Source organism: Anolis carolinensis, unplaced genomic scaffold (assembly GCF_035594765.1).
Source record: "Anolis carolinensis isolate JA03-04 unplaced genomic scaffold, rAnoCar3.1.pri scaffold_10, whole genome shotgun sequence".
NCBI classification, from domain to species: domain Eukaryota; kingdom Metazoa; phylum Chordata; class Lepidosauria; order Squamata; family Dactyloidae; genus Anolis; species Anolis carolinensis.
The window spans coordinates 2276634-2289256 of NW_026943821.1; the positions used below are offsets into that span (position 1 = coordinate 2276634).

The window sequence follows — 12623 nt, forward strand, 5'->3', positions numbered from 1 at the left end:
GCCGGCATGTCCTCCAGCTCAATGATCCCGGCCAAGTGCGGCACTACCGAATCCAGCCAGGACGACGTGGACTCCTGCAAGGGAGATGCACAAATGACCTGTGGAACTCCTTGCTGCAGGACGCAAAGAGAACAAAGTCCCACAATGCTTCTTCCTCTGCTGCCCAGCAGATCCAATTGCAATCCATGACCCTTTATGGCAGGCTGCCCGCATTCCCGCAGCATTTGTTCCTTGTGTATTTGATGGGACTTGCAATCCAACAACGCCTGCAAAGATGGAATTGCTGTCCATCTGCAAGTCCTAAGGCAAACCTACAAAGAACATTTTTTTTTGCCCCACCCTTCAGTTCTGTGTGTATTTATATCTACCGGTATTTCTCTATAAATAATAACAGGGCCTTTGTTATTTTATTTTTTATTGTTTCTATTTTGGAAAACTGCCTTGGATTTTTTAAAAGGGATATATTATGCATAAATGCCCCTCCTAAGTCGGAGAAAACTAACAGCAACGAAAACGGCCTTCGGGCGACTGCATTTTACACAGCAGGGCCAGACCTGGTTAGGATTTGGATGGGCCTTTCTGGACTGCCACTCCCATCACCCCCTATATATATATTCTGCAACTCCCCTCATCCCCTATATATTCTAGTCTTGGTTCTTTTCTCCTGAGAATTCCCAGAACATGGGAGAAAGGGGCCTTTCTTTGGACTGCAGTTCCTATCATTCCCTATATATTCTGGCCTTGATCCCTCCACCAAATGTTGCAGCTAGACCTTCCAGAGCATGGAGGAAAGATAGTCCTTAGGACTGCAACTCCCATCACCTTTATACTGCAACTCTTATCGCCCTTATCCTGCAACTCCCATCATCCTCTATATTACAACTCCCATCATCCCCTATATTTCAACTCCTATCATCCTCTATATTGCAACTCCCATCATCTTCTATATTGCAACTCCCATCATCCCCTATATTGCAACTCCCATCATCCCCTATATTTCAACTCCTATCATCCTCTATATTGCAACTCCCATCATCCTCTATATTGCAACTTCCATCATCCTCTATATTGCAACTCACATCATCCCCTATATTTCAACTCCTATCATCCTCTATATTGCAACTCCCATCATCCTCTATATTGCAATTCCCATCATCTTCTATATTGCAACTCCCATCATCCCCTATATTGCAACTCCCATCATCCCCTATATTGCAACTCCTATCATCCTCTATATTGCAACTCCCACCATCCCCTATATTGCAACTCCCATCATCCTCTATATTGCAACTCCCATCATCCTCTATATTGCAACTCCTATCATCCTCTATATTGCAACTCCCACCATCCCCTATATGGCAACTCCCATCATCCCCTATATTGCAACTCCCATCATCCTCTATATTGCAACTCCCATCATCTTCTATATTGCAACTCCCACCATCCCCTATATTGCAACTCCCATCATCCTCTATATTGCAACTCCTATCATCCTCTATATTGCAACTCCCACCATCCCCTATATGGCAACTCCCATCATCCTCTGTATTGCAACTTCCATAATCCCCTATATTGCAACTCCTATCATCCCCTATATTGCAACTCCCATCATCCCCTATACCACAACTCCCATCATCCCCTATGTGACTTTGGCCCCTTTCCCTAAAATGTTGCAGGGCTAGAACTTCTAGAGCCTTTTCTGAACTACAGCTCCCATCATCCCCCTATACATACTGCAAATCCCATTGCCCCCTATGAATTTATTCCCTTCCCCCAAAATGCTGTAAGTTAGAACTTCCGGGACATTGGAATAGGGACCTTTTTGGACTGCAGTTCCCATCACCCCAATGCATGCTGCAAATCCCATCACCCCCTGTGTATTTCTTGGTCTTGTTACCTTTTCCCAAAAGGTTGCAAGTTAGAACTCCGAGAACATGGGAATAGGATCCCTTTTGGACTTCAGTTCCCATCATCCCCTATTTGTTCTGCAACTCCCATCATCCTCAATGCATTCTGCAACTCCCATCATCCCCGATGCATTCTGCAACTCCCGTCATCCCCAATGCATTCTGCAACTCCCATCATCCCCAATGCATTCTGCAACTCCCATCATCCCCAATGCATCCTGCAACTCCCGTCATCCCCAATGCATTCTGCAACTCCCATCATCCCCGATGCATTCTGCAACTCCCATCATCCCCAATGCATCCTGCAACTCCCATCATCCCCAATGAATCCTGCAACTCCCATCATCCCCAATGCATTCTGCAACTCCCATCATCCCCGATGCATTCTGCAACTCCCGTCATCCCCAATGCATTCTGCAACTCCCATCATCCCCGATGCATCCTGCAACTCCCATCATCCCCAATGCATTCTGCAACTCCCGTCATCCCCAATGCATTCTGCAACTCCCATCATCCCCAATGCATTCTGCAACTCCCATCATCCCCAATGCATTCTGCAACTCCCATCATCCCCAATGCATTCTGCAACTCCCAACACCCCCAATGCATTCTGATTTTGGTTCTTTTTTCCCCAAAATGCTGCAGGCTAGCACTTCCAGAGCATGGAGGAAAGTGCCAACTTTGGAGTGTAACTCCCATCATCCCCTATAATAGCAACCGGTTCCCAGACTCACCAGCTGGATGAAGAATTCCTGCAGCTGCTTGGCTTCGCTGCGCAGCTTGTTGGCCACCTTGGCCCGCATCTTGGAAGAGGTGCAGATGAGCCGGACTCGCATCAGGGGCCGGATGTACTCGATCAGCACCCGGCGGTGGACCTCCTTCACCAGCATCTGACCACAAAGACACAGCCAGGTTGGGAAGGTCATATGCCATGCACGCCACAAAGCACACCAAAATGTTCTGTTCCTGGTTTGAAAGCGTTATTATTTCCCGTTTCATTGTGTGGTCCTCACTTTGCAAGTCATTCTACTCCAGAAACTGTGTTTTTGCAGCTCCACTTATGTTGAATGGGATGAAACTCTATGACAGTGGTTCCCAAACTTATGTTTTGGAGTGTAACTCCCATCATCCCCCATAATAGCAACTGGTTCTAAAAACTGCCCCCATGTTCTAAAAACTCAGCCGCTCTCAGGACCTCAAGATTGAACTTCAAAGACTCTGGCAGAAACCAGTGCAGGTGGTCCCAGTGGTGATGGGCACATTGGGTGCCATGCCAAAAGATCTCAGCCGGCATTTGGAAACAATAGACATTGACAAAATCACGATCTGCCAACTGCAAAAGGCCACCCTACTGGGATCTGCGTGCATCATCCGAAAATACATCACACAGTCCTAGACACTTGGGAAGTGTTCAACATGTGATTTTGTGATATGAAATCCATCATGTCTATCTTGTTTGCTGTGTCATAACAATAATAATAATAATAATAATAATAATAATAATAATAATAATAATAATAATACATCACACAGTCCTAGACACTTGGGAAGTGTTCAACTTGTGATTTTGTGATATGAAATCCAGCATATCTATCTTGTTTGCTGTGTCATAACAATAATAATAATAACAATAACAATAATAATAATAATAATAATAATAATAATAATAATAATACAGTCCTAGACACTTGGGAAGTGTTCAACATGTGATTTTGTGATATGAAATCCATCATGTCTATCTTGTTTGCTGTGTCATAATAATAATAATAATAATAATAATAATAATAATAATAATAATAATAATAATAATACATCACACAGTCCTAGATACTTGGGAAGTGTTCGACTTGTGATTTTGTGATATGAAATCCATCATGTCTATCTTGTTTGCTGTGTCATAATAATAATAATAATAATAATAATAATAATAATAATAATAATAATAATACATCACACAGTCCTAGACACTTGGGAAGTGTTCAACATGTGATTTTGTGATATGAAATCCAGCATATCTATCTTGTTTGCTGTGTCATAATAATAATAATAATAATAATAATAATAATAATAATAATAATAATAATACATCACACAGTCCTAGACACTTGGGAAGTGTTCGACTTGTGATTTTGTGATATGAAATCCATCATGTCTATCTTGTTTGCTGTGTCATAATAATAATAATAATAATAATAATAATAATAATAATACATCACACAGTCCTAGATACTTGGGAAGTGTTCGACTTGTGATTTTGTGATATGAAATCCATCATGTCTATCTTGTTTGCTGTGTCATAACAACAACAACAATAATAATAATAATAATAATAATAATAATAATAATAATACAGTCCTAGACACTTGGGAAGTGTTCAACATGTGATTTTGTGATATGAAATCCATCATGTCTATCTTGTTTGCTGTGTCATAATAATAATAATAATAATAATAATAATAATAATAATAATAATAATAATAATACATCACACAGTCCTAGACACTTGGGAAGTGTTCAACATGTGATTTTGTGATATGAAATCCAGCATATCTATCTTGTTTGCTGTGTCATACAATAAAATAATAATAATATCTTAAAACCAGCATGGCACATATAAAGAAATGACAATGGGATAAAGAAAAGGCAATGGAAGCTCTTCCCTGGCCCGGGTGCAATTTTGGCTGGGTTCATTCAGAGGTTTGCCTCCGTGTGAGGGCGAGAGAGTGTGACTTTCCCAGGTCTGTTGCAAGTCTTTGCCAACGTGGAGCAAGAACTCAAAGGCCTCTCTCGCTCTCTCTCACTCACTCACCTGGTAGGGCTCCAGCTTCATCTTGCTCAGCTTCTGGGCATGTTCCCGGAGGAGCGCCATGATGGTCGGAAAGGCCTCCGAGTTGTTGAGCCACTTCCTCTTCATCAGTTTGTGGAAGTAAGGCTGGGGGGAAAAAACAAAACAGGCGCGGGAATGAGAAGAGCAGGAAGGGAACAGGAGCTGTGTCAAAAGTTTGGCGGAGTTTTTTAAACAGAGGCTGGATGGCCATCTGTTAGGACAGATTGGATGGTGCCTTCCTGTACGTCAGAATGGGGTTGGACTAGATGGCCTTTGGGGATCCCTTCCAACTCTAGGATATTATTATAGCTGTATCATAGAATATGGAGTTCCTGGTGGCACAGCGTGTTAAAAGCGCTGAGCTGCTCAACTTGCTGACCGAAAGGTCACAGATTCGAATCCGGGGAGCGGAGTGAGCTCCCACTGTTAAATTGGCAGAAGCTGGAGCTAACAGCGGGCGCTCACTCCACTCCCCGGATTCGAACCTGGAACCTTTCAGTCTGCAAATTCAGCAGCTCAGCACTTTAACACACTGCGCCACCGGAGGCTGTAAAACCTTAACGTAATTTGACATTTAATATGCTTTTCCTTAATCCCCCCTGATTATCCAACATTTTCGCTTTGGTATATGATCTTCAGCCTAGATTTTAAATTTTGTCAATAATTTAATTTTATAACGGTTTATATTCATATTGAAGTTTTTAGCCTAGATTTTAAATTTTGTCAATGATTCAATTTTATAATGGTTTGTATTCATATTGAAGTTTTTAGCCTAGATTTTAAATTTTGTCAATGATTCAATTTTATAATGGTTTGTATTCATATTGAAGTTTTTAGCCTAGATTTTAAATTTTGTCAATGATTCAATTTTATAATGGTTTGTATTCATATTGAAGTTTTTAGCCTAGATTTTAAATTTTGTCAATGATTCAATTTTATAACGATTTATATTCATATTGAAGTTTTTAGCCTAGATTTTAAATTTTGTCAATGATTCAATTTTATAATGGTTTGTATTCATATTGAAGTTTTTAGCCTAGATTTTAAATTTTGTCAATGATTCAATTTTATAATGGTTTGTATTCATATTGAAGTTTTTAGCCTAGATTTTAAATTTTGTCAATGATTCAATTTTATAATGGTTTGTATTCATATTGAAGTTTTTAGCCTAGATTTTAAATTTTGTCAATGATTCAATTTTATAACGATTTATATTCATATTGAAGTTTTTAGCCTAGATTTTAAATTTTGTCAATGATTCAATTTTATAATGATTTTTATTAATTTTGAAGTATATAACCTCTCAGATTTCATATGGATGTACGGGACTGGGTGCCCTTGATATGAGCTGGTCATTGACCATAATAAAAGTTTACAAAGTTTACGCTTATCCAACATTCTGCCGGCCTGTTTATGTTGGATAAGTGAGACTCTACTGTACTCTTTTTTTGGTTTCAGGGTTTTGAAAATAGAGATGTGCATTAGATTCGATGGCGCATGAGACTCGAGTCGAGATGGTAATAAAGCATTGCATTTGCCAGCCGCTGGTGGGGTTTTCATTCTTTCTCCAAAATGGGAAAAGGGTCAAAGTAAGAACAAGGATCCCCTCTTCTGGATCCCATGTTGCCATGGCTTGATCCCACACCCATGCCACCCGTCTCCAAACATTTGGTGCGCTGGGCATCTCCGGACCCATTACCTTCAGTTCTTGGAAGAGGTGGGTGGCCAGCACCCGGTTGCAGAGCCGGGTCACTCTGTCCAGGGCGGCATTGGCCTGGCGCTGTGCGGCCTCGCTCTCCGCACCGCTGACCCTCGCCATGCGCTCCGCATAGTCCCTAAAGGGAGAGGCACTTGTCAGTAGGATTACAGGTAAAGGGATAGCAAATGTTAGAAGATCCTGGGAGTTGTAGTTTTTTCAAACCCTCTCTGGCAAAGAGTGCAAAGTACAAATCCCAGCATCCCATAGCATTGAGTCTCTGCAGTTCTGGGCCAAATTGTGTTAATTCTACAGTTTAGATGCACCCAAAGACCCCTTACGATGGACTCTAGTAAGTTTGGAGACTCACAGTCCAAACTACACCTCCCAGAATCCAAACTACAACTCCCAGAATACAAATTACGCCTACTGAAATCCAAGCAACACATCCCGGAACCCAAGCTTCAGCTCCCAGAATCCAAACTACACCTCCCGGAATACAAACGACACCTCCCGGAATACAAATTACATTTCCCGGAATACAAACTACAATTCCCGGAATCCAAACTTCAGCTCCCGGAATCCAAACTATAACTCCCGGAATCCAAACGACACCTCCCAGAATCCAAACTTCAGCTCCCAGAATCCAAACTACACCTCCCGGAATACAAACTACAACTCCCAGAATCCAAACTACACCTCCCGGAATACAAACTACACCTCCCGGAATACAAATTACATTTCCCGGAATACAAACTACAATTCCCGGAATCCAAACTTCAGCTCCCGGAATCCAAACTATAACTCCCGGAATCCAAACGACACCTCCCAGAATCTAAATTTCAGCTCCCAGAATTCAAACTACACCTCCCGGAATACAAACTACAATTCCCAGAATCCAAACTTCAGCTCCCAGAATCCAAACTACAGTTCCCAGAATCTAAATTTCAGCTCCCGGAATCCAAACTACAATTCCCAGAATCTAAATTTCAGCTCCCAGAATCCAAACTACAATTCCCAGAATTTAAATTTCAGCTCCCGGAATCCAAACTACAATTCCCGGAATCCAAACTAAAATTCCCAGAATCTAAATTTCAGCTCCCGGAATCCAAACTACAATTCCCGTAATCCAAAATAAAATTCCCAGAATCTAAATTTCAGCTCCCGGAATCCAAACTACAACTCCCGGAATCCAAACTAAAATTCCCAGAATCTAAATTTCAGCTCCCGGAATCCAAACTACAATTCCCAGAATCCAAACTTCAATTCCTGGAATCCAAACTACACCTCCCGGAATACAAACCACACCTCCCGGAATACAAACTACAATTTCCGGAATACAAACTTCAGCTCCCGGAATCCAAACTATAACTCCCGGAATCCAAACGACACCTCCCAGAATCCAAAGTACACCTCCCGGAATCCAAACTCTAACTCTTGGGATTCCACAGCCTTGTTAAAGTGGAATGGGATTACTTGCGTCCAAAGATCTCCGCTTTCAATGGGTCTCCTTGAAACACAACAAATATGTATTGTAATTCCTTGTAAGTATTTACTTTGGGTACATCTACTGTTATGGTTGAGCCTTATGGCTCCAATACTGGGAGACGTGGTCGTAAGACTCCTCGAGAGTCAGACTCTCTTGAGGAGCGAGAGAGGAAACGGCTGCGGGACTTATTTGCAGAACCAACTGACGAAGACTCCTTTGAGGGTTTTACCGAGGGAATGGAGGAAGAGGTGGTTAGCTCAGAGGAGGATGACATGGAATGGACTCGTGGGAGGGAGGATTTGGGTGTTCCTGGTAATGATAGCATGGGAGGCGACTGGCGGGTTGCAGGATCGGACCCGTGGACGAGCTGGAGGGATGGAGCGGGATCCACAGCTGGGGATGCTGTGGGGCAGGGGTCCCCAAAGTACGGCCCGCGGGCCACATGCGGCCCACCGGAGCCATTTATCCGGCCCCCGGAGGCAGTGGCTCCCTCCTCCTCCACCAAGAAAGGTGCATGTAGCGTGAAGGAGAAGAGGGAAAAGGCGCACGCCTTTCTTGTCTCCCTCCCCCCACGGGCACCTTTCCTGCCACTGCCGCTGAAGAAGGGCCGCAAGGGGCAAAGAAAAGGCGTGCGCCTTTTCTCCCTCGTCCCAAGGGCAGCTTTCCCGCTGCTGCTGTCGAAGAAGGGCCACGCGGGGCAAGGAAAAGGCGTGCACCTTTCTTCCCTCACCCCACGCACAGCTTTCCCGTCATCACTGCCGAGGAAGGCAGTGGGAAAGGTGCATGCAGGGTGAGGGAGGAGAGAAAGGGGCATGCCTTTTCCTCGCCCCCCGCACACTTTTCCCGCTGCCGCTGCTGATAAAAGTGCACACGAGGCAAGGAAAAGGCGTGCGCCTGTCCTCCATCGCCCAGCCAGCAGCTTTCCCATTGCCGCCAAGGAAGGCGAGCATGGGGCGAGGGAGGATGGAAAGGTGCGTGCCTTTCCTGCCTCCTCGCTCGCCTTGCACACTTCTTTCCCGCCTCCTCCCTCACCTGGTGTGTGCCTTCCTCAGCGATGGAGGAGGGGAAACAATAATGGAGGCATGCCTATGGCAAAAGGAAGAGGCCTCCCGTCTTATCTTGCCAGACTCCCTCCTCTGCAGCCCTGTCTGGATTTATTTTTCTTGAAGATTAGCAATTATTACAGTATTGTTTTTCTTGTTGTTTTTGTTGTTGGTCAGGGGTGCTTTATGTTTTGGTTCACAAAGGCAGAAGAGGGTTGGACTATATGGCCCAAGGGGTATCTTCCAACCATTTTTATTATGGTGGTATTATTATTATTATTATTATTATTATTATTATTATTATTATTATTATTATTATTATTGGGTGTCTATCTGTCAGGGGTGCTTTGATTATGTTTTGGTGCACAAAAGCAGAAGGGGGTTGGAGTAGATGGCCCAAGGGGTCTCTTCCAACCCTCTTTATTATTTTGATGATGATGATGATGATGATGATTAACATTGAGGCTGTATTTGTCCCCCTCCCCCTTTTTTTACTTCAAATTAAGATATGTGCAGTGTACATAGGAATTTGTTCATAGTTTTTAAAAAAACTATAATCCGGCCCACCAACGGTCTGAGGGACTGTGAATTGGCCCCCTGTTTAAAAAGTTTGGGGACCCCTGCTGTGGGGCGTAGTCAAAGATGTTTTAGCTCTGATGAGGATGATGATGATGAGGCACCTGGAATTAGGGTAACAGCTGATAGCGATGAGGAGTTGTAAACTGGCATAAAATGGGGTCTTGAATCCAGGGCTAATTGCGTTGGGCAAGGTAATCTGGACGAACGCTTGGGCTCTTGTTGGGAATTTCCTGAAGACGGGTGTGTTTCGTTTGCTGAATACACATTAATTGCCTATTCTGGATTGACGCTGGACTGACTGACTGACTGACTACGACCTCGGACTACCCTTTCTGTGGCTTTCGGTGGAATTGGTGAACCGAAGACATCTGTACCTGGCTTTCGACCTCGGACCGGACTGGGACCCTGCTGACCGTGGCAACCCTGATTGAAGCGCCTGGATCCGGATTCTGTCTGTGGCACGGAGGAGTAACAATCTTAGTTACTCATTGGCAGCTTTCGGAGTAGCAGAGAGGAATCTGCTGCCAGCTTTTTATGTTACTTTGAATCTTTGTTTATCAGCTTTTGTTTGTTCTTATTGCCAGGCTGAAGTAAGCATTTTCTGTTTAACCCGGATTAAACTCCGGTTTAATCCGGTTTATCTTTTGTACCGCTTTTAGTATCAGCGGAGTCTTTTTTGTGTATTTTTACACTGAAGGCAAGTGTTTGCCTAGTCCTTTGTTTCAAACGGGCACTTTTTAGTTCTGTAACTTTAATAAACTGTGTTGAACTTTATCTGGTGGCGTTCTGTCCTTGACATCTACACTGTCCAATGAACGTAAGTTTGGTACCGTTTGAACTATCTTGGCGGAAATGGAATCCTGGGAGATGTAATTTTGGGCAGAGAAGGCACGAGGCCTTGCAAAACTACGGCTCCCAGAATTCCATAGAAGACTTGCACTGCTTTGGGCTACCTTATGGACACTCACCTGAAGGCCGGGCAGCAGTTGACCAGCATGATGGTCCGGCCGATGTAGCAGTCGGGCGTCAAGGCACTCTCCATTTGCCGCGCGTGGAAAATCTCCACCTTCCTTTGGAAACTGGGGGAAGAAAAAGAGGCAAATAGGTGTCAAACTGCATTCATTACAGAGTGTAGACATGCCTATAGATTCACCTGGCAGGTAAAAATTAGCAAAATTTACCTTTGCAAGAACTCTGCTAGACTGCTCAGGCAACAATGCGCCATCCTTCTGCCGAAATCCTCTGTGATTTGGGGGGCTTTGTCCGCATGAGCCTTTAAGACCTGCAAAGTGGGAAAACAACAACAACAACAACAATAATAATAATAATAATAATATAGATTCTCAGTGAACTGGCACCCTTGGTGATTGGTCAAATCTAGATATTATTATTATTATTATTATTATTATTATTATTATTATTATTATTATTATTAACTCAGGGTTAACTCCTGTATTCTTAATAATAATAATAATAATAATAATAATAATAATAATAATAATAATAATGGACTCTTAGTGAACTGGCAGCCTTGGTGATTGGTCAAATCTAGATATTATTATTATTATTATTATTATTAACTCAGGGTTAACTCCTGTATTCTTAATAATAATAAAAATAATAATAATAATCGACATTGACCAATCCCCATGGGGACTAGTTCACTCAGAGTCAATAAGAGGAGGAGGAGGAGGAGGAGGAGGAGGAGGAGGAGGAGGAGGAAGAAGAAGAAGAAGAAGAAGAAGAAGAAGAAGAAGAAGAAGAACAACAACAACAACAACAACAACAACAACATGCCCTGGCAGAAGAAGTAAAGCAAAGTGAAGAACCTGCTTTGATTGAAGTCAAAAATCAGAAACTCCTTAAAGCACAGCAGACAAAAAATCAGTACAAGAAAACCGCACTACAAACTAGAGCTGACAGCTGGCACAACAAAACACTGCATGGAAAGTTCCTTGACAAAATTGAAGGAAAAGCTGATAAGGAGAAGACCTGGCTCTGGCTCACTAATGGGACCCTGAAGAAGGAGACAGAAGGCCTGATCCTTGCAGCCCAGGAGCAAGACATCAGGACAAAGGCCATTAAGGCCAAGATCGAAAAATCAGCTGATGACCCAAAATGCAGACTCTGCAAGGAAACTGACGAAACCATTGATCATATCCTCAGCTGCTGTAAGAAAATTGCACAGACAGACTACAAACAGAGGCACAACTATGTGGCCCAAAGGATTCATTGGAACTTATGCCTCAAGTACCACCTTCCAGCAGCAAAGAACTGGTGGGATCACAAACCTGCAAAAGTATTGGAAAATGAGCACACAAAGATACTGTGGGACTTCCGAATCCAGACTGACAAAGTTCTGGAACACAACATCCCAGACATCACAGTTGTGGAAAAGGAAAAAGGTTTAGATCATTGATGTTGCCATCCCAGGTGACAGTTGCATTGACAAAAAACAACAGGAAAAACTCAGCCGCTCTCAGGACCTCAAGATCGAACGTCAGAGACTCTGGCAGAAACCAGTGCAGGTGGTCCCGGTGGTGATGGGCACATTGGATGCCGTGCCAAAAGATCTCAGCCGGCATTTGGAAACAATAGACATTGACAAAATCACAATCTGCCAACTGCAGAAGGCCACCCTACTGGGATCTGCACACATCATCTGAAAATACATCACACAGTCCTAGACACTTGGGAAGTGTTCGACTTGTGATTTTGTGATACGAAATCCAGCATATCTATCTTGTTTGCTGTGTCATACAACGTCGTTGTGTCAATAATAATAATAATAATAATAATAATAATAATAATAATAATAATCGACATTGACCAATCCCCATGGGGACTAATTCACTCAGAGTCAATAAGAAGAAGAGGAGGAGGAGGAGGAGGAGGAGGAGGAGGAGGAGGAGGAGGAGGAGGAGGAGGAAGAAGAAGAAGAAGAAGAAGAAGAAGAAGAAGAAGAAGAAGAACAACAACAACAACAACAACAACAACAACAACAACAACATGCCCTGGCAGAAGATGTAAAGCAAAGTGAAGAACCTGCTTTGATTGAAGTCAAAAACTCCTCAAAACACAG

General features: G+C 43.0%; 1 protein-coding gene across 2 annotated transcripts in view; it reads right to left on the reverse strand.

Annotated features, from left to right (window-relative positions):
- The window catches only part of exoc3l2 (exocyst complex component 3 like 2), a 57458-nt gene that overhangs the window by 6428 nt on the left and 38407 nt on the right, over positions 1-12623 (reverse strand). For both annotated transcript variants that reach the window (XM_062962344.1, XM_062962343.1), the window contains exons 6-11: positions 10723-10823; positions 10510-10620; positions 6434-6569; positions 4717-4839; positions 2642-2797; positions 1-74 (exon numbers count right to left, since the gene is read on the reverse strand). The exon at positions 1-74 is cut by the window's left edge and continues 48 nt beyond it. In XM_062962344.1, coding sequence (XP_062818414.1) covers positions 1-74; positions 2642-2797; positions 4717-4839; positions 6434-6569; positions 10510-10620; positions 10723-10823 — 701 coding nt within the window. The remainder of the gene's footprint in view (positions 75-2641; positions 2798-4716; positions 4840-6433; positions 6570-10509; positions 10621-10722; positions 10824-12623) is intronic.